Genomic DNA, 24,307 nt, shown 5'->3' on the forward strand with positions numbered 1-24,307 from the left:
AATGGTGGTATTGTTAAAGCCATTAAAGGCCATTAAAGAGGACAACAGATCATTTAAAATGCAGGAAATTCAAATAATTCTCATAATGAGAAAAGCTGATCACCTCCACTGCGGAGACTTAAGGAATTGCATCCTCTGTGGTGCATCAGGCTTGGCCGGGCATTCCAAACAAACACTATCGGCCGTGTTTGAGGGCGGTGGGGGGGTCAGGGCTACACGTCTGTGGGGAAGATTCGTGACTAAATAGGTAGAAAAAATATGAAAAAAGAAAAGAAAAGCTGACCACATTTTGTAAATGTTTCTTTTGAAAAAAGAGACTATCACGTTAATTTACAGCTACTCTACAGTTTCTCTTTTCATAGTCTGTATACGTTTGTGATCTCATGCTGGAACAACCATCTTCCCCCCTACTTAACATACCACTTTACACACCAGGGGCGTGATGACTAAACAATGAGTATTTTGCATAAAAATTATTCACATAGTTGATGCCTCTCTAATCGCGGTGAAAAAACGACCTTGTTCCGAATAAAAATTGCATGGCTTTATTGCCACGTCACATTTTGTGTGAATGTACTCATATGACACAATCAACGGTTCGAAAAAATACATCTTCTGGCTAATTAATCATAAACCGCCCTGTTGTGTAAGGAACACAACGGTTAGACTAAATGGTTGTATACGACATGTTGCAACATGATTATACAACCCCCTATACTACTTACCTTTCAGTTTAGCTTCTGAGTATACATCTTCTGATCTTCAGCGCTTGACCAGAGGTCCTGTTGTTCTGGGTGGTTGCCGTGGTAAAAGCGTTGATCTTACGAGTGTGAGTGGAGTCTTTGTCTTCCCCGAGTCTCCCATCATGTTGCTCCTCACTTTGCGGCTGTCGTGGGAGACCCTGGGCTGTTCGCGGCCGCAGGCAGGGGTTCGGGCAGTCGGCGGTACAGAGCCGCAGGTTGGCTATGGCGTTTGATTCACACAGAACACAGAAGTCATGTGTCGCTGCTGTCCTCCTGTCTCCTGCAGTTGTCAACGTTTGTAGCCAGCTTCCTCCGCAGCCTCCTCACCTTCACTTTCAGTACGGCGACGTTTATTCATCGGCCAAGAAGGACGACTATAGGGGGCATACTGCATCATGGGTAACAATGTGCCATGGTGCTCGGGGAACCTCTTCACCGCGTGGACCCCTGGGCTATTGCCCTCTGGCCCGGGGCTATTGGCCCCGTGCAAGGGCTTGCCTGCCAGCCAGGGGTGCTTGAGGGCTTCACTTGGAGAGAGGCGCGTCGAGGGGTCCCAGTCCAGACACTTCTTAATGAAGTCAGTAAAGGTGGGGTCCTCGCAGCCCTTGAGTGCAGCTCTCCACTCCTTGCTCCCCGGGGGACCTCTAAACTTACCTAGGCGGGAGAGTGACCCCGTGAGCATGGTGCCCCCCGTGGGCACCGTCTTGGCGACACAGTAGCGCGGATAGCCTTTGGAGTTGATGAAGTTCTTTGCCCGCTTGGCCTGCTCCAGGACCTTCTGCGGAGGCTTACCCAGCAGCTCCATGACACAAGCCAGCTGGTCACCTTCGTCCTCACCGGGGAACAGCAGGTTGCCCGTCAGCAGCTCGGCCAGTATGCAGCCAAAGCTCCACATGTCGATGGGCAGGCCATAGCACATGCCGAGGATCACCTCTGGGGCGCGGTAGAAACGAGATTGGATGTAAGCTGTTCGAAACACAGTCTCTTCGAAACAGCTGGAGCCAAAGTCAATCACCTTGATGGCGGCATCAAGGTGATTGACTTTGGCTCCAGGTGATTGACTTTTGGGTTCATCCCTCTTGAGCTGGATGTTATCAGGCTTGAGGTCACAATGGATGATTCCGAGTCTGCTCAATGCTTCCAGACACTGCAGGATTGAGTGGGCAAACTTTTTGACCACCGGCAGGTTGAAGCCCTGGAACTTTGAGCCCTGCGACTTGATGAACTCGTGCAGGTTCATACCCAGCAGTTCGAACGTCATGCAGATGTGGTTGCGGAACATGAAGGTCTCTAGCATGTGCACCACGTTCATGGTATCGTTGAGGTCCTGCTTGCGCAGGTACTCCAGGATGCGGATCTCCTCCTGCGCCTGCCGGTGGTAGCGCTTGTCGTTGCGAACCATCTTCAGGGCCACAAACTGCCGCAGCTTGTGATCGTACACCTTGGCCACTTGACTGAAGCTGCCCTTACCGATCACCTTGAGGAACTCATAGCGGTAGGCCAGCTGGTCATGGAGGACGAGGATGTAGTGAGCGTTATCGTCATCGTAGCCGTTGTTGTAGTTGCTGCTGCCAGCGATGTCGGTCGTCCTTTTCTTGGCATTGGTTCCCAGAAAGTAGATTTCTGGGTAGGAGTAGACCTCCGTCTGCTCCAGGGGGGTCAGCAGGGTGCCGTACAGCCTCAGCGCCTGCTCAGGAGTCAGGGGCAAGCGTGTGCTGTTGCCCTCATTCCCACTCCCCTGGGGGCCATACGAGTCACTGGAGCCTTTACCGGAGCCTGTGCTGTCCACACTGTGCTCCTTGGACAGGTTGTACACAGGGGTGGGTTTGCCCGGCACCTGAACTGCGGTAGGCCCGTTGTTCTGGATGTTTGCCACTGTAACAGCGTTGATCTTACGGCTGTGAGCGTGGTCTTCATATAGATAATTGACCTTGAGTTGACCACCTTGCACCGCTACCTGATCCCTCATTATGCCCTCATTACTCACCACCATGTGTTTAGGCTTGGGGGGTAGCCCAGATGGACTGTTATTCACCACTGTGTGTTTAGGAGGTATGGATGGTAGCCCAGATGGACTGTTACTCCCCACTGTGTGTTTAGGCGTGGAGGGTAGCCCAGAAGGACTGTTATCATCTGTATGTCCTTGTAGGATGTGGTCTGTCCTCATATACGAGTCATCGTACAAACTGCTCTTTTGTGTAAAGAACTTTGAATTTCCTTTATGCTGAAATGTGGTATTCAAATTATTAGCAATTGCACTGCCTTTCCTTGGCTTACTCCATGGCGCCATGGTGAGCTGTTGCAGTTGGGCCTACAGTTCTAAGGCGCCCTTTCAACGAATCAATGATGTGCTATTTTGTTCTACTTCTATATAATTTAATGGCTGGATGGAATGACTGAATCAAGAGTGTGCAATGGCATGCTACGATTCAAAATGAGCTATATATATGGTGTGGAACAATGACGTCACCATGAGCTCTACCTCTGTGTTGACGTGGTCATACTGTAGCAACATAACGGATGACAAATAAACCGTTGTTTTTGTTGTACTAATGTATTGGGCTTTCATTCACTCTTCTACGTTTTCATTAAGTAGCTGAAGTATTGAACATTTTCATGATTAAATGAAATGTAATTTTTGCTGTCAGTGTTGCGAAGCTCGCTGAGCCAATCCCACCGGATCGTTTGACGGTGACGTCATATGACGCTACAGCAGGGTGGGTCACTGTGGAGTGTCTAGGGTGCTGTGTCCTCCTTGGCCTACTGGCAGTGTGCGATCAGAGTTTGACACTGATCGATCCGGTTGTTTCCGAGATTAGACACACAGACAGGGGCAAAAACATAATCTCTGCCTCCGCCGCAGAGATAATGATACAAACTAAATTAAATTGTAATGCACATTATTTATAAATACCAAAAATATATAAAGCCATCCCAGTTCAACACTGATACAGTTCATAATTCTATAAAGTTCAGTATATGGTTATATATGGTTGGACTTATCAAATGGATACAACAAAGTATGACTAGAGACTTTCAAAAGTATTATTACTATCAGCTTCTATGATTATAAAAAGACTATTGCTTTGATGCACTCTCTCCTTCACCTTTTAAGAAAGCCTCATCTTGGCTGTATCCCAAAACTACCAGCAGCCTAAAGTTAAAGAACCTCATTGTTAACTTTTTCTTCAATATACACAACAAAAGATGTAATTATGAAGACTGTTTTGAGGAGGTAGATCAATTTAATACCATTCACTGATCTTTTTTCCCCACTTCGAGCACTGTACATCCTATAGCCTGTATCCATGGCATAACATAACCCCTGTTAAAAAAGATTGATATCTATATCTGTGGGACTAAAAAACCTAGGTCTTTTTTGTAGTTTATATTCCTGTACAGGATAAAAACTACATAACGGTAAAACATGGCAGGCTGACCATTAGTACGCTGTGATGTAAGCAACGCAGCTGCAGTCAATACAATTAATGGGCGTGTAGACAGGGATGGTTTTTCACAAAAGCTGCTTAATGGTTAAGTAATACCTATACAGTATACCATGAGATATTTACAAATCCAAATCTATACTATCAGGTATTCTTATTAGTCATTTATGAAGCAATCAGTATGGCCATGCTTGCACATTGGCACACCTATTGATGGTGCTTCTGGTATGTTATTTCTTACCTTTGTATTGCTGCTCTGTATCTGTAACTAACTACCGTTCTGCCTCTTGGCGACTGATTTCCCCCCGTGAGATCAATAAAGGTCTAAATCTGGATAATAATAACACCTTTGAAAAACCCAAGGACACTTTACATTAATAAAAATAAACAAACTAATTGCCAGAAAGCCTGAGTGGAGAAGCGTCTCTTGAGTGCGGACTGGAAAGAGTCCAATGGAGAGAGTTCCAGAGGACAGGAGGCTGCCACACTGGCTCTATCGCCGAGGGTCCGCATATTGGTGATACTCATTGATGTCACTATGACTATGATTGAAACTTTACATTTAAAAGACGATTCAGTCATTTAAAAAAAGACACGATTGATGTCACACTGACTATGACTGAAACTTTACATTTAAAAGACTTTATTCAGTTAAAAAAAAAAGTTAACAAAAAGGGACAGGATGGCAAGGAAACTGATACGACTGAAAGGATCATTTGACGGTAATGTTGATGATGCTGATGTCCTCGTAGGGTTTGTCTGTCTTGGGGTTGACTTTGACGTTGGAGATCCTCTGGACCACCTCCATGCCTTTAGCACTCCTTCCAAACACTGTGTGCTTGTTGTCCAGCCAGGGCTGAGGAGGTATAGTACAAGAGCACATGTTGATGAAGACGACAAAAATGGCACAAAAAAGCTGCTTTTCACACTCACACACACAATGCATTATTCATTATTTTTGTTGATGAAGACAAAAAGGGCACAAAAAAAGCTGCTTTTCGCACGCACGCACACGCACACACACACACAGCAATTTTTGTAACATTTTGGGTATGTCATAGGTGACATTTTTCAATACATGTCGAAACCTTAAAAAAAAAATCGAAAGTAGCAGAAAAAAAGTTATACCTTGTTGTAAAGGTGACTAATCAACGCTAAACATTATATGAAATAAAATACCAATTGGTATTATTTAAGGGGAGAAATAATTGGTAGAATAAACTCTAAGCGGGCGCTCGGCTGGCGCAGTGGTTAAGTAGCTGCCCACCACCACAGAGGTTGTGGGTTCGAATCCACTGCGGTGCAACGGGCTTTGTCGAGCGTCTACACAAACACAATTGGCCCGTGTTTGGGGGAGGGAAGCCAGGCAGGGAGGGTGATAATTGGCACAGCACGCACTCCTACGGGCTGGGGGCGGCGCCTGTCAGCGGGCAGTGTTGGGCAGTAGGGGGAGTAGGACGAAGGCTCTACGTCCTCCCGGTGGGGGCTCCTCACTGGCAGGTGAGTCAGTGGGATACAACAGCAGTGACAACACACAAATGTGTGTGGGCAGGAATTAATTGGCATAACGATACATTGGGGAGAAAAAGGGGGTTGTTTCTTTTTGGCTACTCTAAATTTGTAAAAAAAAGAAAAGAAAAAGAAAGAACAATAAACACTAAGCCCTAATGACCCAACTTACAGTTGGTACGACGGTGACGAAGAACTGTGACCCGTTGGTTCCAGGGCCTCCGTTGGCCATGCTGAGTGTGTAGGGTCGGTCGTGTCTCAGTGTAGAGTGGAACTCATCCTCAAACTCGCCTCCCCAGATACTCTCTCCTCCCATGCCTGTGCCTGTGGGGTCCCCCGTCTGGATCATGAAGCCCTGTTCATCAGGAAGACCAGAAGATAAACAATCAGTCAGGTTAAGACAGTGGTTCTCAACCTTTTCAGGCCGTGACCCCCCAAAATAATCATATTTGAACTGGGGACCCCCCCCCCCCCACCCTGACAAGCACTTGGAATTGTAGGAGTTAAGGCATTACATTTAGATAAGCAAATGCATGAAAAAGATTCATCACACCACTAACTATATATAAGAAATTGAATAAAATAAGAGGTAAGAGATAAGAGGTTTCTGCCCGACAGCAACGATATATATAGCCCTTGACTGAGTAGCATCAAAACCTCAACCTCAGAGTATCAAGTACAGTGTCTGAAATGATACAACAGAGAACTTACCTTGATAACTCTGTGGAATATGTGACCGTTGAAGTAACCATTCCTGCTGTGAACACAGAAGTTCTCCACCGTTTTGGGGCATCTGGTGAAACATTGAAAAGATCATCTGAATAAACATCTTAACATACAAATGACACAGAATAACCTGGACGGAAATCAACAATCGCATGGAGGACTTTCATCGTAATGGTGGTGCAATAGTTTAATCGAACAAAAAAAGATATAACATTGATTTAAATAAAATGATCAATTTGGAGGGAAAGAAATAGTAAAACTAGCCGAGCCAAGCTCCCCAACGCCATGTGGCGCATTGTGAGCTGCTATGTTCGCTATTTTTGGGTGACAGTTGTATGACAATGTATAAAATAGGGCTTAAGTGGTTACGGTAATCAGATTAAACGATTTAGTCCAGTGGTTCTCAAAGTGGGGTCCCCAGCAAAAGTAGTTAATATACCATAAGTCATTTTAACCTTTTTATCCATTTATACGTTGTCTATTCAAAAATATCAAAAATGTTTGGAAAAGTTTGGATAATTTTGATAAATCTTCTCTTCTTGGAGTCCCTGGCAAACCCTTTTCAGATGGTTGTCTGTGGCCAAATACATATCAATTTGGGGGTCCTTGACATGAAAAAGTTTGAGAACCACTCATAAACCAGTCAATCATAAAAAACGAAATTTGAATCGTTTGGCGTCCGAAAAAGTAATTAATAGAATAATGGCTAAGCAGATCATGGATAGTTGCAGCACTACATCAGAGTCATGGGGGGGGGGGGGCAGGGAGAGACGTACTCAACAGGGAAGAGTTTGATGTGGATGTCTCCCATGGTGGTATGGATGATGGCACTGTCAGACACTCTCTTGGGGCCCTCAGCCTGGGTGGCAGCCATCACCTCTTCTTTAGAGGGCTTCTCATTGAAGATGTCTCTGTCAGAGTCTGCACTCTTTGTATCCTCTGGCTCCCTCTTGGAGAACTGGAAATGATGGATGATAAAAGAGTGAATGTATGCATAATATAATATGAATAATATACTGTATGTGTCACAAAACTTTTATATACATGGAACAGAATTTTTTATAGATGCTTTACACTTTGTATATATCAATGATGAATCACCACGAATATATTGTAACTGGTTTTTCATAAATCGAGTAAGCCCAGTTTGTTGTACAATGGTGTCAACAAAAATAGCTGTTCTACAAGCTCACAGCGCATCGTGATGCATTGTCAGCCTGTAGATCTGCAATTTTTTTTAAAGATTTTAAAATTAAATTTCCATTTCCCCCCAAAAATTGATAATTTTATTGAAATCGATAATTTTTCCAAATTGATTACTTCTATCAACTAATTCTTTTCTATTCGTTATTTTGTTTGACTAGAATGTCACGCCATCTCACGTTGTAAAATCGGTTCTTCTTGAACGCAGTGCAGAAGATGGTGGGATCGGGCACCCCGCTCTGTAAGGCAGGGTTGTCGGACGCCTTCATCTCAATGGTGGGCGCCACTTGGGAGACCTTTGCAATGCCTTGGAACAGGCTGAGCTTGACCACACGGATGTTCTCCATTTTTCCTAGAACCCGCACACACCTTACATGGCAGATGAGGAGGGAAAGGTTTAGTCATATTTGAGGTGAATTACACAATTACACACTGTTTTTACATATACTTAAGATATTCAAGGAAGTCTGATCATTTCAAATATAGGGTTCATAGAATTTAGAATTTTTCTCAAACAAATTGAAAATAGTTTTTCAATTTAAGCAATAACGATAAGCCAAAGAGCCTACATGTTAAGCCTGATTTATACTTCGTTGTACAACGATGTCGCAAGTCAAAAATAGCAGATCTACAAGCTCACAGATTAGCTATTTTTGGCGAGCAACACCATAGCACAACGGAGTACAAAATAAGCATTACCAGGACCACTTGAAAACATACCTGTTGGTTTCCACGTTTATAACCTTGATGCCAAGCATTGTCCCGTAGAGGACAAAGTGTCCGGTCTCATCAAAGATGATGTTTGTCAAGCGGATGCCGTCGATCTTCTCCAGTTCTCTCTCCACAGCCATTCGCCTCCCAAACTCCATATCGGGCAGCTGCTGCCTCATCTGCTGAAGCTCTGTGAACATCTGACACCAAACACATCAGGTGTGAGAAGCGTCAATTCAGGTGCAATGAATTACCCACGCAAGTAGTGTTGCAGACACGTGTATGCCTTTCGGCCTGACAAAATGCACAAACCATGCCCAATCGCTGCGATTTCACTTGACAATATATGGCAGACAATGACGTCAATGGGCTAACGTTAATGGGCTAGCTATAATAATATAATTTGGTCCACAGTCCCCTCTCCTTTTGGGAGTGGGGACTGGGGGTTCTATGGCCCAATCAAATACCACGTAATTTCCCACCCAGCCAAAGGTAGGACAGCTAATGAAAGAGATCGGGCCTGGTTTGCATATTTGTCAGTGCACAAAGCGTCAGGGTGACTTATACTTGGTTGCGTGCCCGGTGTCACCCACCAGAAAGCTGAGCTTGTAGATCTGCCATTTTCTGTGCACAGGAGGGGTTGGTGAGCAACCAAGTATAAAATCAGGCATTACACACTTTCCACAGGACGACCGACCAACTAGAACTTACCGTCAATGATTCATCAAAGACCCTCATCAGTTTCCCAGTCAGGAAACGGAAGATCCTGACTTTCCGGTCAGACGCGATGGTGGCCATTTTCTTGCCATCAGGGGAGAACACCAGGCTGGTGGGATAGGTTTTGTTTTTCGCAAATTCGTACAAGTCTGTGTCCGTTTTGTACTCCCACTGAACATACTTGGGGAACTTGAATTCGTTTTTGAAGCCAGTCCAGTATTCCAGCATTCCCGATTTGTCAGCAGAGACGATGACCCTAAATTTGGGATTCAGGCGGATCTGGGACAGTGGCGAAGAATGCATCTTGTCAATGGTGTGTAGCGGCTCGTTGCCTCCCCGTCCGTCATAGACGAAGATCTTCCCTGTAGATTTTTCGGAGCAGGCTACAGTGTAGATAGCATCCCCTGGGTTGTATATCCATTCACACTGGCCTGGATGGAAGCTGCACAGTGACAAACAGATAATGTCATACTGTCAAATAGTTGTCAGTGCTTGAGCAAAGAGAGCTTATTATATATCAAATATTCATGTTGGCTACATGATATTAATAAAAAATGCTGCTGGCCCGGGCGGCTAGTGTAGCGGTCCGGGCACCTAGGCTTCCAATCCAGCGTGTCGCGGGTTTGACTCCCGATCCCGATGACCTTTGCTGCGTGTCACTCCCCATCTCCTGTCAGTCTACTGTTCACTATCAATAGGCATAAAAAGCCCCCCCCCCCAAAAAAAAATATGCTGCTTATGTTTTGGTCAGTTTGAGTATGATGATAGATTCTCTGACATGTAACCTGACTTGTAGTTCAAATGACTTATTTTAAACAACATCTTTATCAAAATCAAAAACAGCCTCTTGGCATTCAGGAAATTGCAGCAGATCATATTGCGGTTGTAAGTCCATTGTGATTAATTGCACAGCCGCAATTTATGCACACCATCTTTGACTGTTACATGTAAAACATGAGTGCACACATACCCCAACTTCAGCATATTGATCATGTCAAAGTTGACAACGTCAAAAACTTTCATGGCCTGGTCATCACCAACGGAGCAGAAAATGGCCCCCTCAGAACTGACAGCAATGCACTCTATCACACCTGCAGAAAGTCAAAGGCGCACAGATTGAGATTCCTGGTTTGAGCTAATTGACAAATATTACTTGAGAAATATTATGACAGACGGTGTCCGTCTCCCCAAGAAATGTCATTCATACCAAGATGGCTGCGAAAGTGTTTCACAAACTCTATTCCCTGGTCTTCTCTCTTCTTCCAGAACTTGACGTGGCCATCCTGACTGGCTGTGATGACGAAGTCTGTCCTAAGAAGGGGAAAGATAAACTTTTCATCAGATAACACAAAGTCTGGAGGAAAAGGAGAAAGTCAGAGTGATGGTGCACCGAACTGGGAATATCACTGATTTAATCAAACAACTAGTGAGTATGGAACAACTACAGGCTAGTAGTAAAATAGTTTCCTTGACTTGTGGAAACATTATAAGGATTAAAACTTACTTGGAACAAACAATGTATGTGATAACGTCTCTGTGCATGTAGCTTCGCTCATACATGGCAGCTGACGGCAGATTGTCCAAATAGACACGCTCGTATTCCAACACTGAGGACAGACAACAACACAACAAAATGTCAGACATGCACTCAATAGATCGCTCAAAGAAAGCTCAAATCGAAACACTGCTCCTTACTTTTGACGAAGAGAAAGCATTTTGAAAAAAGGTGTGCTGGCCCTTTATTTTTGAAACATGCTAAAGGTTTTCATCTTAACACGTTTTGTTAAATGGCTTCAGAACAATGTACAGCCAGGAGTCAGGACCACAAGAGCACAGGATAGCTTAAGCAGAACCCTCCAAGACGGTTTTTGAGTTACAAAGATGGACACATATCAAAACGGGAATAACGTTGTTTAATACTATCAGATAGGACTTTTCTGTTTGGATGTATGGGCTGTCAAGGGTTGATTTTGCAACTATAGATTCGATATTAAAAATAGGATCTAAGAGTTGCTTGGGGCTAGATTCACTGTATAAATTGAATCATGGAAATCCAGATTAAGCTAGATCTATATGATTTGCAGAAACTGTACCCCATCATTAACAGGGTGGGTATTAATGCATCGTGTACCATTTTGTGTTGTGGTTCGGACAATAGAAACAAGGAAAACAACTAGCACATCTAAACTGAAGTGGTTAGAGGCGGTCTCTCCCGACTATTCCATTGATACATTCAGAACCTGATGTCGGGTAGATAGGAGTAGGACACGACATCTACTGGCATAAAAGTAGTACTGCCTGAAGCCAATAAGTCCAACATCTTCCCCTGGCACTAGGCTTTGATCGGGGCTACCAAACTGAAGATGACGTTTTACAGATGTTATTGCTTTGACAGTAAAGAAAGTAGAACACGGCCACAGCCCACAGTTGATCATAGTCTTCATCAGAAGTTCCCAGGGAAGTCTCAACACTAACACACAGAATGGGAAAACCAACCACGATCCTGACCTTTTCTCTTCTTGGTGTGTGTAGCCTCGCTCGGCATGGGTCCGACCCATTCTTCTCCATCTTCTCCTTCCTGCTCTCCGGGTTGTTCTGTCTCATCATCATCTGCGTCCAGTTTGCGCTTCAACTCCACATTGCTTCCCTCCGCCGCCATGGTTGTTGTCGAACTGCTGGAACTACCCGGTCGTCTCTTTCCGGGCCACCCTACTTCCGGTGGCGCGCAGGCGAAAATAGCCGATCTACAAACTCACCACGCGTCGCACCGCAAGACGTGGTGAGCTTGTAGATTGGCTATTTTCGGCACTAGACCCCGGGCTTGTTCTTTCTTTCTTTTTTCTTTTACTACGGCTGTGTGGCAAATAACTTCTAATAAAATAAGAACACTAAACGAGTCGAACTGTGGAATCAACACACCTTCCCAATTGAAAATTGTATTATATGTCTTTTATTAAGTTAAATAGTGTAACGCGTCTCCCTGGCTATCCTGGTTTCAGTTTACTTGGTGCTCAGATCCGGTTTAAATCCCGCCTACTATATCCGGTACTTTCCACACACACATACACACGCATGCGGGCCGTTTCCGTGTCCGTTCTAGGCAGGATCCACAACATTCAAAGTGAAGTTATCCAAAGTCTAGTAGCGTCAACTCCAGATTTGGTAGCCGCCGGCCCAATAGGGTCTGGCGGGTGTTGTTTCTACAGGGATGGATTATAACGCAACACCTGAGCCAAACCAACAAAACAGGGGAGTTCGCGTCAAAGCGATAGTGTTTGACGCCAATATATTTGCTTTTTAACCGACCATTGTCTAAATAAACAACCCATATACACGTTTTTAATTGCAAACATCCACACCCAACTGGTATGGCTGGAATTGATGACACACGTAAAAAAGGGTCCCTCGAAGTATCCCCCCATTTATTGGAAGTAAACAATACCCTCACGTGTGGGTGTCTCCAACATGGCTGTGTGGGGACTGTAGTGAAATCGTGAGATCAAGTGAAGTGTTTATAGTTGTTGATATTAAAGTGTTATCGTTTTGATCCATAATCTATCTGACTCTATAGTCGCGTTGTAAGTACCAGCCGGTGTAAACGTGCTTATTGTCCTCTGCTGACTGCACATCGGAAGAATGAGTAACATCTACATTCAAGAGCCCCCTACTAATGGCAAGGTGAGCGCGAATATAACAACAAAAACAGATGATCTCTTCATCATGGTGCTCAAACTGTTTCATCTCAAACTGTTTCATCTCAAACTGTTTCATGTCAAGGACAAGGACCCCCAAAATGATCTGTATTTGGCCGCGGACCCCCATCTCAAATATTTTGTTCCAGGGACCCCCCAGAAGCAATACGATTTGAGTTACAAATGTTCGCTTTAAAAAATGTACATTCAAAGGTTTGCACAAATCTTCACGATAAAAAAAAGGCAGATTAAGCTCATAGCGCGGCACCAAGTGCTGCGCTATGAGCTTGTAGATCTACATTTTTTTAAATAGCCAAAGTATAAAAGGTTGAAGTGGTTAAAATTATTGTGATGCTATATTAACACATTTTGCTGGGGACCCCCACCCACGGACCCCACTTTGAGAACCACTGCTCTATACACAAAGCTCACAATGCGTGAGCTTGTAGATCTGCTATTTTCAAAAGATTCTGCACAATAAGTACTTCCTACTTGTGTTACTTCAAGTACATTTAATGCCAATACTTTTGTACTTTTACTCAAGTCCATTTTTTATTCCAGACTTTTACTTGTAGCAGAGTATTTCTACATTGCAGTATTGATACTTTTACTTCAGTAGAACATTTGAGTACTTTTCCCACCACTGCCTAAAAGGCAGACTATACAATTTGACTGGGAATAAATTGGGTGGTGTTATGTAAAATATCTCTATTCTTATCATTGGTATAGATAGATAGACTATAGTGTTGGTTCAGTAACAGGGGTCTCCTTAATTTGTCTCTCCAACTCTTTAGTAAACAGAATATACATTTTCAAATCAGGAGAGAGCTCATACAGGAGGGTACAGGATAAACAAGTGACTTTGGAAGTGATGAACACTATAACATGTAACTTTTCCCTGTGTTTACATATCAAAGCAATAAATCATATTTCTATGCCAGCAGTCCTCAGCCACTGGAGTAGTGTGGTGGTGTTTACCTGCAGAAACACATTGCCCTCTCACTGTATTTCTGTGTTTTCACGGTTATTTTTTTAGCAGACAGGGATGTTTTTGGGCAACCAAAGCAAACAGTGTAAACACCAACATACAGTCAGAGGGCAATGTGTTAAGGCTGATAACTGCTGGCATAGAGAGAAAGGACGGTCGGGTGTATTGTTTTGTTATGGAAACACACCGCATAATATGCCTTTAAGTTAGCATAGAACGTAAGCATTTAAAATAAAATATCTCATTTTATATAGTTGGTGTACCCATTGGTTTTCATGTTGGGTTAGCTAGTCAAGACGTTTTCCCTCTTGATATGAGGTTGCATCAAGATTCAAGAGATGCATTTGTCACGCTCATACAAGTACTGTACCTGTATGTGTGTGAAATATTGGTTTGACACGCTCCACCAGACTAACGCTATATAATAAACCATATAACACACAGGGTATTATACAAGTACAATGTATAAAGCAGTGATTCTCAAATGTTTTAATGTCAAGGTCCCCCTGGTATGAATGAATCCACAGGCCCCTATAACTCGGAGTGTGTACAAACGGGTCCATTCGTAAACTCTGAGTTACAGATATACAAGGGTCCATTTGGTTCCTAACTAGAAAGTACTGGAAAGTGTATCAAGTGCAAAGTGTGTGTCAGTGTGTTCAGTGAGAGGCTCTCACTGAGAGCATTTTGAATAACGTAGTACATGCAAAAACGATATCTACAGACACCTTTACGGATTGTCACTCTACAGAATAGGTTGGATATACTGTATAATATGAACTAGATCATGTTTTGTGTGTCAAAATGTCGCATTTAAATGTACGGTTAAAGATTATGGTAGCCTATGTATGTTTGTTGTATTATTATTAGCCTAAGTTTGGTTAAGTTAAAGGGGTAGTTCACCCCCAAAATAACTTTTTTTCTATTGATTACTGACCATCTGGAGCCTTGAATTCATAGATATTTTTTTGTTTTTGTCACATTCCTAAGCCAATAATTTGATTATAATAAATGTGTCCCCATTGATTCCGGTAGGAGACACAAATGCATTTGTGTCTCCTACCGGAATCAATGGGGCTAAATTTATTATAATCAAATAATAAAGGAAGGAATGCGACAAAAACAAAAAAATATCCATGAATTCAAGGCTCCATGGGGTGAGTAATCAATAGAAAAAAAGTTATTTGGGGGGTGAACTACCCCTTTAAGTTTGTCTGAAATCATGGCATGATCTTGTTGAATGTTGAATAACCTAAACATTTTGACAGGACATAAAAACAATCTGCTCGTTAACAGTACATTATAAGTATAACAGAAAGACATTAAGGAAAATGTAGAGAAAAACATTGTAATTTTGCTCTGAACGTTCCGTAGGTTCTGCTGAAGACGTCAGCAGGTGACATTGACATCGAGTTGTGGTCCAAGGAGGCTCCCAAAGCATGCAGGAACTTTGTGCAGCTGTGTATGGAAGGTAAAATGACTCATTGGCTGAGGCTCCAGGCAGAACCAGAACTAATTGTTGACCACATGAAGCCTAGCATCCCTATTCTGGACAATTATGTCACAATAGGAAAAATGTGGTGAAAATAGGCAAAGATTCATTGAAAATAGCAGATCTACAAGCTCATGACGTGTCACAACACGACACCACATGAGCTTGTTCGATCGAATTTCTGGCAAAGAGATTTGGCGTTGAGGGAAAAATGGAGGAGGCTTAGTATAGACCCCTGGGGGACCCCAGGTCAACGAAGTATATAGGGTTACGGTAGTTAAAATCGGCCTCAGGTCTAAATGGGTTAATCAGTTTGAATGAATTTGCCATAGATTTGTACAATAGTTTGCGGTTGCTGATATACTGTATCCATCTAAATATCTTTTTTTTGGCCCCAGACACCGCCGTACGACTAATCGGGTTTAATGTTGTCATTTTGTCCAGGTTACTACGATGGCACCTTGTTCCACCGCGTGGTGCCTGAGTTCATCGTTCAGGGGGGGGACCCCTCTGGGACGGGGAGCGGTGGCGAGTCTATCTACGGTCGGCCCTTCAAGGTCTGTCTCCTATACTGTACTGTATTTCCCTGCCAAAATGGAGTCTATAAGTAGTCACCCCACAGAGACTTGAATTCATGGATATTTTTTTGTTTTGCGGACCGGTAGGCAGCGGTTCCGGTAGGAGACACAAAGGAGACTCTTTGTGTCTCCTACCGGAACCGCTGTCCCGGTCCTGTTGAGAACCATTATGCATATCGTCGCTGTCCGGCAGAATCCTCCTATCTACATATTCTAACTTTTTGTGTTTAAATTAACGCCCTACTTTATCATACTACAGCGTCACACAAAAGCATCAAAAGTAGCAGATCTACAAAATCGAAACGCTGCGCAAAGCGATCTGCTACTTTTGAATTTGAATCCTGAAAAGTAACTTTTGGACGTATGAGGTTTCCATCCGACAGAGACGATATGTCAGATTCTTGATTGACTTGATTGTACTGTGGGTGACTTCCTTTGCTCCCGCTTTCAGGATGAATTTCACTCCAGACTGCGTTTCAACCGGAGAGGACTGGTCGCCATGGCGAATTCAGGGCCTCACGACAACGGGAGTCAGTTTTTCTTCACGTTGGGGCGTGCGGATGAGCTCAACAATAAACACACCGTATTTGGCAAGGTAAAAAGAACATTTGGTGTGTGTCTTCATAATGCTATTATAAACAACTAAGAAACTCTTAACTTAAGCAGTCCATGCAAGTGATAATTGATGGGTCGCCGGTCATTATTAATAATGACCAGCGACCCGTCAATCATCCCGCTTATTACATGGCTATTTAATAAATAAATAAATAAATTGACCCAAAAGTAACAGCAAAACGAAGTATTTCCTTGCTTAAGACAATGAAAGTTGGGGACGCCACATTAAAAACTATTAACTCAGCCTCTTCTTGTGCGAGACTATGTCTCATCCAATTCAAAGTACTTCATAGGATACATTATAGCAAAGCTAGATTATCGAGAATATACCCAGATCTCTCTGATGCCTGTGACAGATGCTCTCAGGCACCAGCCGATCTGACTCATATGTTTTGGTCATGCCCAAGCCTGACGGAATACTGGAGATCTTTCTTTGATATTATTTCCGAAATATTAGCACTGAATGTGGATCCATCACCTTACATTTCTATCTTTGGTGTCCCAGAAGAGGGGACCCGAATGAACACCAGACAAAAGAATATAGTTTAATTTGCTTCTTTAACCCATTGAGACCTGAAGCCGATTCTACAAATGTCTTCTAAATCCCAACAGTTTTCTGAAAAACGTATGTTTCTATATCAGTGGTGCTCAAACGTTTTCATATCAAGGACCCCCAGAATAATATGTATTTGGCTCAAAATATCTCGTTCCAGGGAACCCCAGAAGCGATGATTTGAGTCAAAATGTTCGCTTTAAAAGAATATATATATTCAAAGATTTGCACATATTTTCATGATTTTTCAAAAATAGCAGTGCTGCGCTATGAGCTTGTATATCTGCTATTTTTGAATGGCCAAAGTGTAAAATAATTATTTTTAGCTTAAAATCTAAAAATTACAGATGCGTTCCAGGTCTCAATGGGTTAATTGCTCGTCGTCGAATCCTCCTCCAATGGAAAAACCACTTACCTCCTTCAAACGCATCCTGGCTGCGGGATTTAATGTCATTTTTGAAACCTTAATTTTTGAAAAATTTAATTTGCTGTCCGCGGCTCGGTTGAAAACTTTTATAAACACTGGCAGCCTCTCATCTCTCACTTTGATGCACTACAGAACATTTCACTTGATTAGATGACCATCCGAAATTTGGGGGTGTGGATTGTCATGTGATGTATCATTGCAAAATTGTGGAATAAAACTTAATAAAAAAATAAAAATAAAAATAAAGACAATGAAAGTATTCCTTAAGTGTTGTGCTAGGCGGACACGGTTGCCTCGGAAAACAAGGGAGTGTTGATCAAATATAATACATTTTCGGTTACTGTATTGTCTATTTCTCGCTTCAAATGTTTTCAAAAACATTCTTGAACAATAGTTTCTGTAAATGACATGGTGTGTTTGTTTACATGGCTGTCATGTTGGATACAGCATAACATCTAGCAGTGCAGGTTTACAGCGGCGGACTGGCCATTTGGCGTACCGGGCATATGCCCGGTGGGCCGCGGGCCAGTGGGCCGCTGGGCCACCCAAAAATAAAAAAATAAAAAAACAATGTTTTTTTTTTGCTCCCGTTTTAGGATTATTACTATCATTTCCGGGTCGCGCGGCCCAATTATTAGTTACGTTAACGTTTGGGGCTGGGATGCTTTCCAGCAGTGGCCTCAGTGCGGCTGCAGAGTTCATGTTGTGGCCTATCCTTTACATAGGGTTGCGTTTTTTTTTCATACTGCCCCCCCCCCCCCCCCCCCCCCCCCCCGTTGACAAAACGGATGGTGGGCCGGACCAAAATGCCAGGGCTGAATTTTGGTCCCAGTCCGGCCCTGCAGGTTGATATGAGCAGTTGCTCTGAGTCTTTGATTAGACAGAGCTCATCGGTCATTATCCAGAAATAACACACAGCTGAATTCAGTGATTGACCAATCAGAATCAAGCATTCAACCAAGCAGCGTAATTAAAACTGTTAACAAGTTTCTTCCGAGCGCTCATAAATGTTTATGATGCTATTATTAACATATATGGTCTTATTAACACATAATAAGCATCTTATAAGGACTAATACGTTTGGTACAATCAAAATGCATTCTGATAGATAAAATGATGGTATCTCTCTGCTGTTTTGTTGTGGTGTAGGTCGCAGGAGACACGGTTTACAACATGCTCAGATTAGCAGAAGTTGAATGTGACAATGAGGAGAGACCACTGAATCCACATAAGATAAGAACATCTGAGGTACAGTATGTCCCATGGCAGCCGTTCCCAGCCTGTGGGCATTGCAAGTGTGTTGCAATTTTCATGAATTTTCAAAAATACCAGATCTACAAGCTCATAGCAGGGCACTCGGCGCAGCGCTATGAGCTTGTATATCTGCTATTTTTGAATAGCCAAAATATAAAAGAATGGTTATACCTAAAATCTAAAATGACACAGATGCATTCCGGGGTTGAATGGGTTAATAGACATTGTTGTCTTCACAGGTGTTGCATTCCCCTTTTGATGACATCATTCCCCGTGAATCTAAGAAAGACAAAAAGGAGAAAAATAAAGCGGAGGGGAAGAAATCTCAGTCAAAGGCCACAAAGTGAGTGCTCGGTTATAGCGGACCTACAAGCTCACAACGTGTCGAGAATGCGACGTATCGTGAGCTTGTATATCAGCTAGTTTTCCGGCTGCGCGAATGCGTTGTACAGCGGATCATAATTAACTTATGTTTTGATCTTTGATTTCCAAGCTTCATTGTTCTTCTTTTTTATTCATCATCATCATTATTATACTAAATTGACATGTTTACATGTCATTTCTAGGAACTTTAGTCTGTTATCATTTGGAGAGGAAGCCGAAGAAGACGAGGAGGTGGTGAATAAAGTCAGTCAGGTAATCCATTCTTCGTCCATTCAGACGTTCTGGAGGATGTACTGTTGCTGTTTATTGTTTATGTACGGTACAGTGATGAAGGAAGTATTCACATTTTTTGTTTTATTTTAAATTCATCAATACCACAATGTAGAAATACTTCTGTTACAAAAGATATATAAAAAAGTAGAAATATGGAGATGCAAGGTTTCTGCCTGACAGACCATAATTTGCCTCATTCAACTAATATAGAACTATAACTATATGAATAGTTGCCAATGCGTTTTTCTGGTCGTTTATTCGTCACCTCTCCCCTCTGTGTAAAGACCTTAATGCATCTAATCAAGAATAAATAAAAAATTCAAATAAAAAAAACGGCAAAAGTATCTTGCAAATCTGCTACTTTTGATGCTTTTGTGTGACGCTGTAGTATGATCAAGTAGGACGTTAATTTAGAACATGGAGAGGTTTCTGCCCGACGACAACGAAATGTTTATTCTTTCTGCCCCATTGTCTCCACAGACGCTGAAGGGAAAAAGCAAGAGCAGCCATGACCTGCTGAAGGACGACCCCAGACTGAGCTCTGTTCCAGCTGTTGATAAGTACGAAAGTCTTTGATAATATAACCCATTCAATCCGGGAACGCATCTGTGTCACTTTAGATTTCTTTGTCTATTTTTGAAAAATAGTGAAAATGTGTGCAAATCTTTGAATATATATATATATATACATTTTTAACTAAAATCTTTGCTTATCCCCCATAAGCAAAGATTTTCCCTGGAACAAAATATTTTGAGATGGGGGGTCCACGGCCAAATACATGTAATTTTGGGGGTCCTTGACAAGTGGAGAACCACTGGTAATATCAGTTACAAATGTTCGCTTTAAAAATGTATATATATTCAAAGATTTGCACAAATTTTCACGATTTTTCAAAAATAGCAGATCTACAAGCTCATAGCCGCGCTATGAGCTTGTAGATCTGATCTAATTCGGGAAAAATAAATAGGGCAGTCGCGATTATTACATTTTAGTTGGCGATTAATTGTTGCTCAAATAATTGCGATTAACTATTTAATTGTGTTTCTGTCGTTGAGCATTATGAATAAGAAATACATTTCTGTTTGGCTTCTAGGCTTCGTAAACAAAAGTTGCATAAGGCAAATTGACAAATAACTTACATATTTAATAACTTTATACTTCGGAAACAGAAATGGCCGATCTACAAGCTCAAAAGCTTTAGAGCTTGTAGATCTGCTATTTCCACAATTTTTTGAAAAAGTACATAGAAATGATTATGACGATTATGCAAAAAAATATTGCGATTATCTCAAATAATTGCGATTAGACGATTATGCAATAATTGTGACAAGCCTAATAATAAATGTCCTTTCTGTCATTGTTGTTATAAAAAGTCCTAATCACACACTATTGTAATGGTAATTGTAATGTGTGCTTTCTATCCAAAAGGAAAGCCAAAGCCGAAGGTGTGGCTGAGGTATGTATAACTTATTATTACACGGCTTGGTTGAATGCTTGATTCTGATTGGTCAATTGCTGAATTCAGCCATGTGTTATTTCTGAACCGATGAGCTCAATAACAGACCGCTGTCTAATGAAAGACTCAGAGCACCTGCTGCGCGCCGCTTGAATTCAACATGACAGCCATGTAAACAAACACACAATGTCATTTGCAACTAAACGTTGCTCTCAAGAAAGCGAGAAATAGACGATGCAATAACCGAAAATGTATTCTATTTGATCAACAATTCCTTGTTTTCCGAGGCGACCGTGTTGCGCTGGACGGACGGCCAGCGCAACACTTATAGAATACTTTAATTACCGTAAGCAAGAAAATACTTAAAAAATAGCAGATCTACAAGCTCATTGCGCGGAACCGAGTGCTGCGCTATGAGCTTGTAGATCTGCTAATTTTTTTTTATTCTTGTAAATTTGTGCAAATCTTTGAATATATATTTTTTTATATCGAAGATTTTTAACCCAAATCTTTGCTTCTGGGGGTCCCTGGAACAAAACATTTTGAGATGGGGGTCCATGGCCAAATACTTTATCAAAAAATGTTTTCTAAATTCTAACAGAATGTTGGTATATCAGTGGTGCTCCAACTTTTCCATGTCAAGGACCCCCATAGCGCGGCACTATGAGCTATGAGCTTGTATATCTGCTATTTTTGAATAGCCAAAGAAATCTTAAAGGAGTAGTTCACCCAAAAAAGTACTTATTTTCTATCAATTGCACACCCCATGAAGCCTTGATTTCATGATTTTTTGGGGGGTTTTGTCACATTCCTAAGCCAATAATTGAATTAACGGCGGAAAGATGGTAAAGTATCCGGTAGGAGACACAAAGTAGACTCTTTGAATCTCCTACCGGGTCATCAAATTATTGGCTTAGGAATACGACAAAAACAAAAACATCTCCATTAATTCAAGGCTTCATGCAGTGTGTAATTGATAGAAAATACGATTTTTTTGGGGGTGAACTACTCAAAAACAACTAAAATCACACTGATGCGTTCCAGGTCTTAATGGATTAATTTGCGCTTTCCGCACGTTCTGTACAGGTGAACGACGGTGATGACAGCGAGGTGGAGATGGGTGCAGGGGAGGAGGACTACGACTCTGACCAGAAGGAGAAGATGAGAGAACTCATCTCCAAGAAGCTGAAGAAAGACAAAGCTGCAGACAGGAAGACGGACGCCGAGGAAGAGGAGGAGCGAGGGAAGAAACCCAGCCGCAGGTACAGACAGTAAAGCACCAGACTCTCTCTTCGCCGGTATTTTGCCCAGGTGGGTGTGGTTTTGAGCTTAGGTTTCTGTGAGGTTCGGGTTAGGGTTAAGGTTAGGGTTAGGCATGTGTTTGTGAGGTTAGGGTTAAGGTTAGGGTTAGGCTTAGTGTTTGTGAGGTTAGGGTTAAGGTTAGGGTTAGGCTTAGTGTTTGTGAGGTTAGGGTTAAGGTTAGGGTTAGGCATAGTGTTTGTGAGGTTAGGGTTAAAGGGATAGTTCACCCCCAAAATGACTTTTTTTCCTATCGATTAGTCACCCCATGGAGACTTGAATGAATGCATATTGTTTTGTTTTTGTCGCATTCCTAAACCAATAATTTGGCAATAATTTGATGACCGGCAGCGGTTCCGGTAGGAGACACAAAGAGTCTCCTTTGTGACTCCTACCGGAACCGCTGCCTACCGGTCCGCTGGTCATCAAATTATTGGCCCAGTGGTTCCCAAATAATCGATCGCGAGTATATCCCTTTTTGTTTCCTACAATTTCTTTAATTATTTCAAAAGATAAAATAAAATAATGAAACACATTTTAAACATGTTTTAAAAGAACATCATACATGAAACAATGAAACAACAAAATAATCAAAGAAATTCCAGAAATGAATTTTATTTTTACTTTTAAGAAGTAGTGAAAATAGCAGATCTACAAGCTCGATGCGACGGCTATTTTCCCGGGGAGATTTCTCTTTTGGTTGAGCTAAAAAGTTTGGGATCCTCTGGTCTAACTGGCACTGCGGTGCTATGTCTGTGATTCTTCCCCCATTTGATATGATTTCTATCTCCCAATCTACACTGTAAAATCCTGTTAATTTAACTCTGAGGATGTTCAAATGGAACCAAATGGACCCCGGAACTGGTCCCTCAAGTTTGAATTAATTTTAAAAGATGAAAATGGCAACGTTAGTTAGTTATCAAGTATCTACTTTATAAAAGTATCTACTTTATAAAACCTTGTGCTCCCATCTGATACCGTTACAGGTGACAGGTTTATGTCACAAATATTTTGGATGATGTTTTGGACCCAAGATGATGGTTAATTTGTTGTTCTTTACGTAATACAGTTGTTTGGCCTGTTGGGAGCAGTGTTGTACAAGAAAAAGACAATCAACAGGTTCCAATAGTAGAATGCAGTATGTAAAGTAATCACATGCACAGCAACAACACTAAACATTTGGAAGCAGAAGACGTATACAGATCTATTCTATCTGGTTACATTTGTGACATATTTTTCCAGGTGACAAAACAAAAGAAATACAAACATTTGTCTCCAGGGTGAATAAGTAATTGTACTTGGTATGTATACTGTATACTTACCATTCAATCCCGGAACGCATCTGTGTCATTGTAGATTTCTTTGGCTATTCAAAAATAGCAGATCTACAAGCTCATAGCGTGGCACCGAGTGCTGCGCTATCAGCTTGTAAATGTGTGCAAATCTTTACATTTGTAACTCAAATTTTTGCTTCTGGGGATTCTACTAATATCTTCTAAATCCTAACAGTTTTTTGAAAAAACGTATGTTGCGATATCACTGGTACTTAAAACCTTTTTCATGTCAAGGACCCCCAAAACTATATGTAATTGCATTTTTTCAGAGCATGTTGTGATCGATCAATCGATTGTGTACCTCATGGCCCCACCAGAGGGCGCCCCAGCCCACATGTTGAGAACCACTGAATTAAATCATCTCTCCAGGTTCAGGAAGATAGTTGGCTGTATGAGAATGCCAAAAAGACCACTGCAGATTGATACTTGTAAGTGTCGCACCAAAAATAGCAGATCTACAAGCTCACGACACGTTGCAGCTTGTAGATTTCCGGCCGTATAAATCGTGTAAATCAGGCTTTAGGTCTTATTTTTTGATAATGGTCATGATCGCCATAATCATTTCCCTGTTGAAAAATGTCAATGTATTTTCAAACATTTAAAAAAAATAGCAGATCTACATGCTCAAGACGCGTCATGACGTGTTTTGAACATGTAGATCTGCTATTTCCACTATTCTATGTTTTATTTAAAAAGTATATTGAAGGATGTAAGTCATTTGTCATATCTGCCCTGTGCACCTTTTGTTTGCGACGCCTAAAAAGCCAAGCCGAAATGTAAATTTTTGTTCCAATGTTCCAATGACAGTAACGCAATTAAAATCGTTAATCGCAATTATTTGAGCGACAATCAATCGTCAAGCAAAACGTCATAAACTCGACAACCCTACAGATTAGGCCTTACCTAA

General features: G+C 42.0%; 3 protein-coding genes across 3 annotated transcripts in view; 1 reads left to right on the top strand and 2 right to left on the bottom strand.

Annotated features, from left to right (window-relative positions):
* Positions 1 to 733: 733 nt before the first annotated feature.
* Positions 734 to 2,910, bottom strand: LOC308078802 (dual specificity tyrosine-phosphorylation-regulated kinase 2-like; the record flags this gene model as incomplete). The annotated part of the gene is made up of 2 exons (XM_080420151.1): positions 734 to 963; positions 1,071 to 2,910. 2 exons carry the CDS (start codon positions 2,908 to 2,910, stop codon positions 734 to 736), a joined length of 2,070 nt encoding a protein of 689 aa, XP_080276277.1.
* Positions 2,911 to 4,809: 1,899 nt separating this feature from the next.
* On the bottom strand, positions 4,810 to 11,725 carry ppwd1 (peptidylprolyl isomerase domain and WD repeat containing 1). The gene is made up of 11 exons (XM_080420519.1): positions 11,564 to 11,725; positions 10,560 to 10,662; positions 10,263 to 10,366; positions 10,026 to 10,146; positions 9,050 to 9,497; positions 8,348 to 8,538; positions 7,807 to 7,996; positions 7,201 to 7,382; positions 6,410 to 6,491; positions 5,871 to 6,053; positions 4,810 to 5,045 (listed from the first exon to the last, which is right to left on the bottom strand). Exons 1-11 carry the CDS (start codon positions 11,712 to 11,714, stop codon positions 4,902 to 4,904), a joined length of 1,899 nt encoding a protein of 632 aa, XP_080276645.1. The 5' UTR covers positions 11,715 to 11,725; the 3' UTR covers positions 4,810 to 4,901.
* An 813-nt stretch (positions 11,726 to 12,538) lies between these two features.
* Positions 12,539 to 24,307, top strand: part of cwc27 (CWC27 spliceosome associated cyclophilin) — a 55,613-nt gene continuing 43,844 nt past the window's right edge. The window contains exons 1-10 of the mRNA XM_080419532.1: positions 12,539 to 12,733; positions 15,110 to 15,206; positions 15,672 to 15,784; positions 16,257 to 16,400; positions 18,550 to 18,648; positions 18,894 to 18,997; positions 19,221 to 19,290; positions 19,792 to 19,871; positions 20,740 to 20,767; positions 21,854 to 22,029. Coding sequence (XP_080275658.1) covers positions 12,692 to 12,733; positions 15,110 to 15,206; positions 15,672 to 15,784; positions 16,257 to 16,400; positions 18,550 to 18,648; positions 18,894 to 18,997; positions 19,221 to 19,290; positions 19,792 to 19,871; positions 20,740 to 20,767; positions 21,854 to 22,029 — 953 coding nt within the window. The 5' untranslated portion in view covers positions 12,539 to 12,691. The remainder of the gene's footprint in view (positions 12,734 to 15,109; positions 15,207 to 15,671; positions 15,785 to 16,256; positions 16,401 to 18,549; positions 18,649 to 18,893; positions 18,998 to 19,220; positions 19,291 to 19,791; positions 19,872 to 20,739; positions 20,768 to 21,853; positions 22,030 to 24,307) is intronic.

The sequence above is a fragment of the Gymnoscopelus braueri genome, assembly GCF_963280865.1.
Source record: "Gymnoscopelus braueri genome assembly, chromosome: 22".
Taxonomy (NCBI): domain Eukaryota; kingdom Metazoa; phylum Chordata; class Actinopteri; order Myctophiformes; family Myctophidae; genus Gymnoscopelus; species Gymnoscopelus braueri.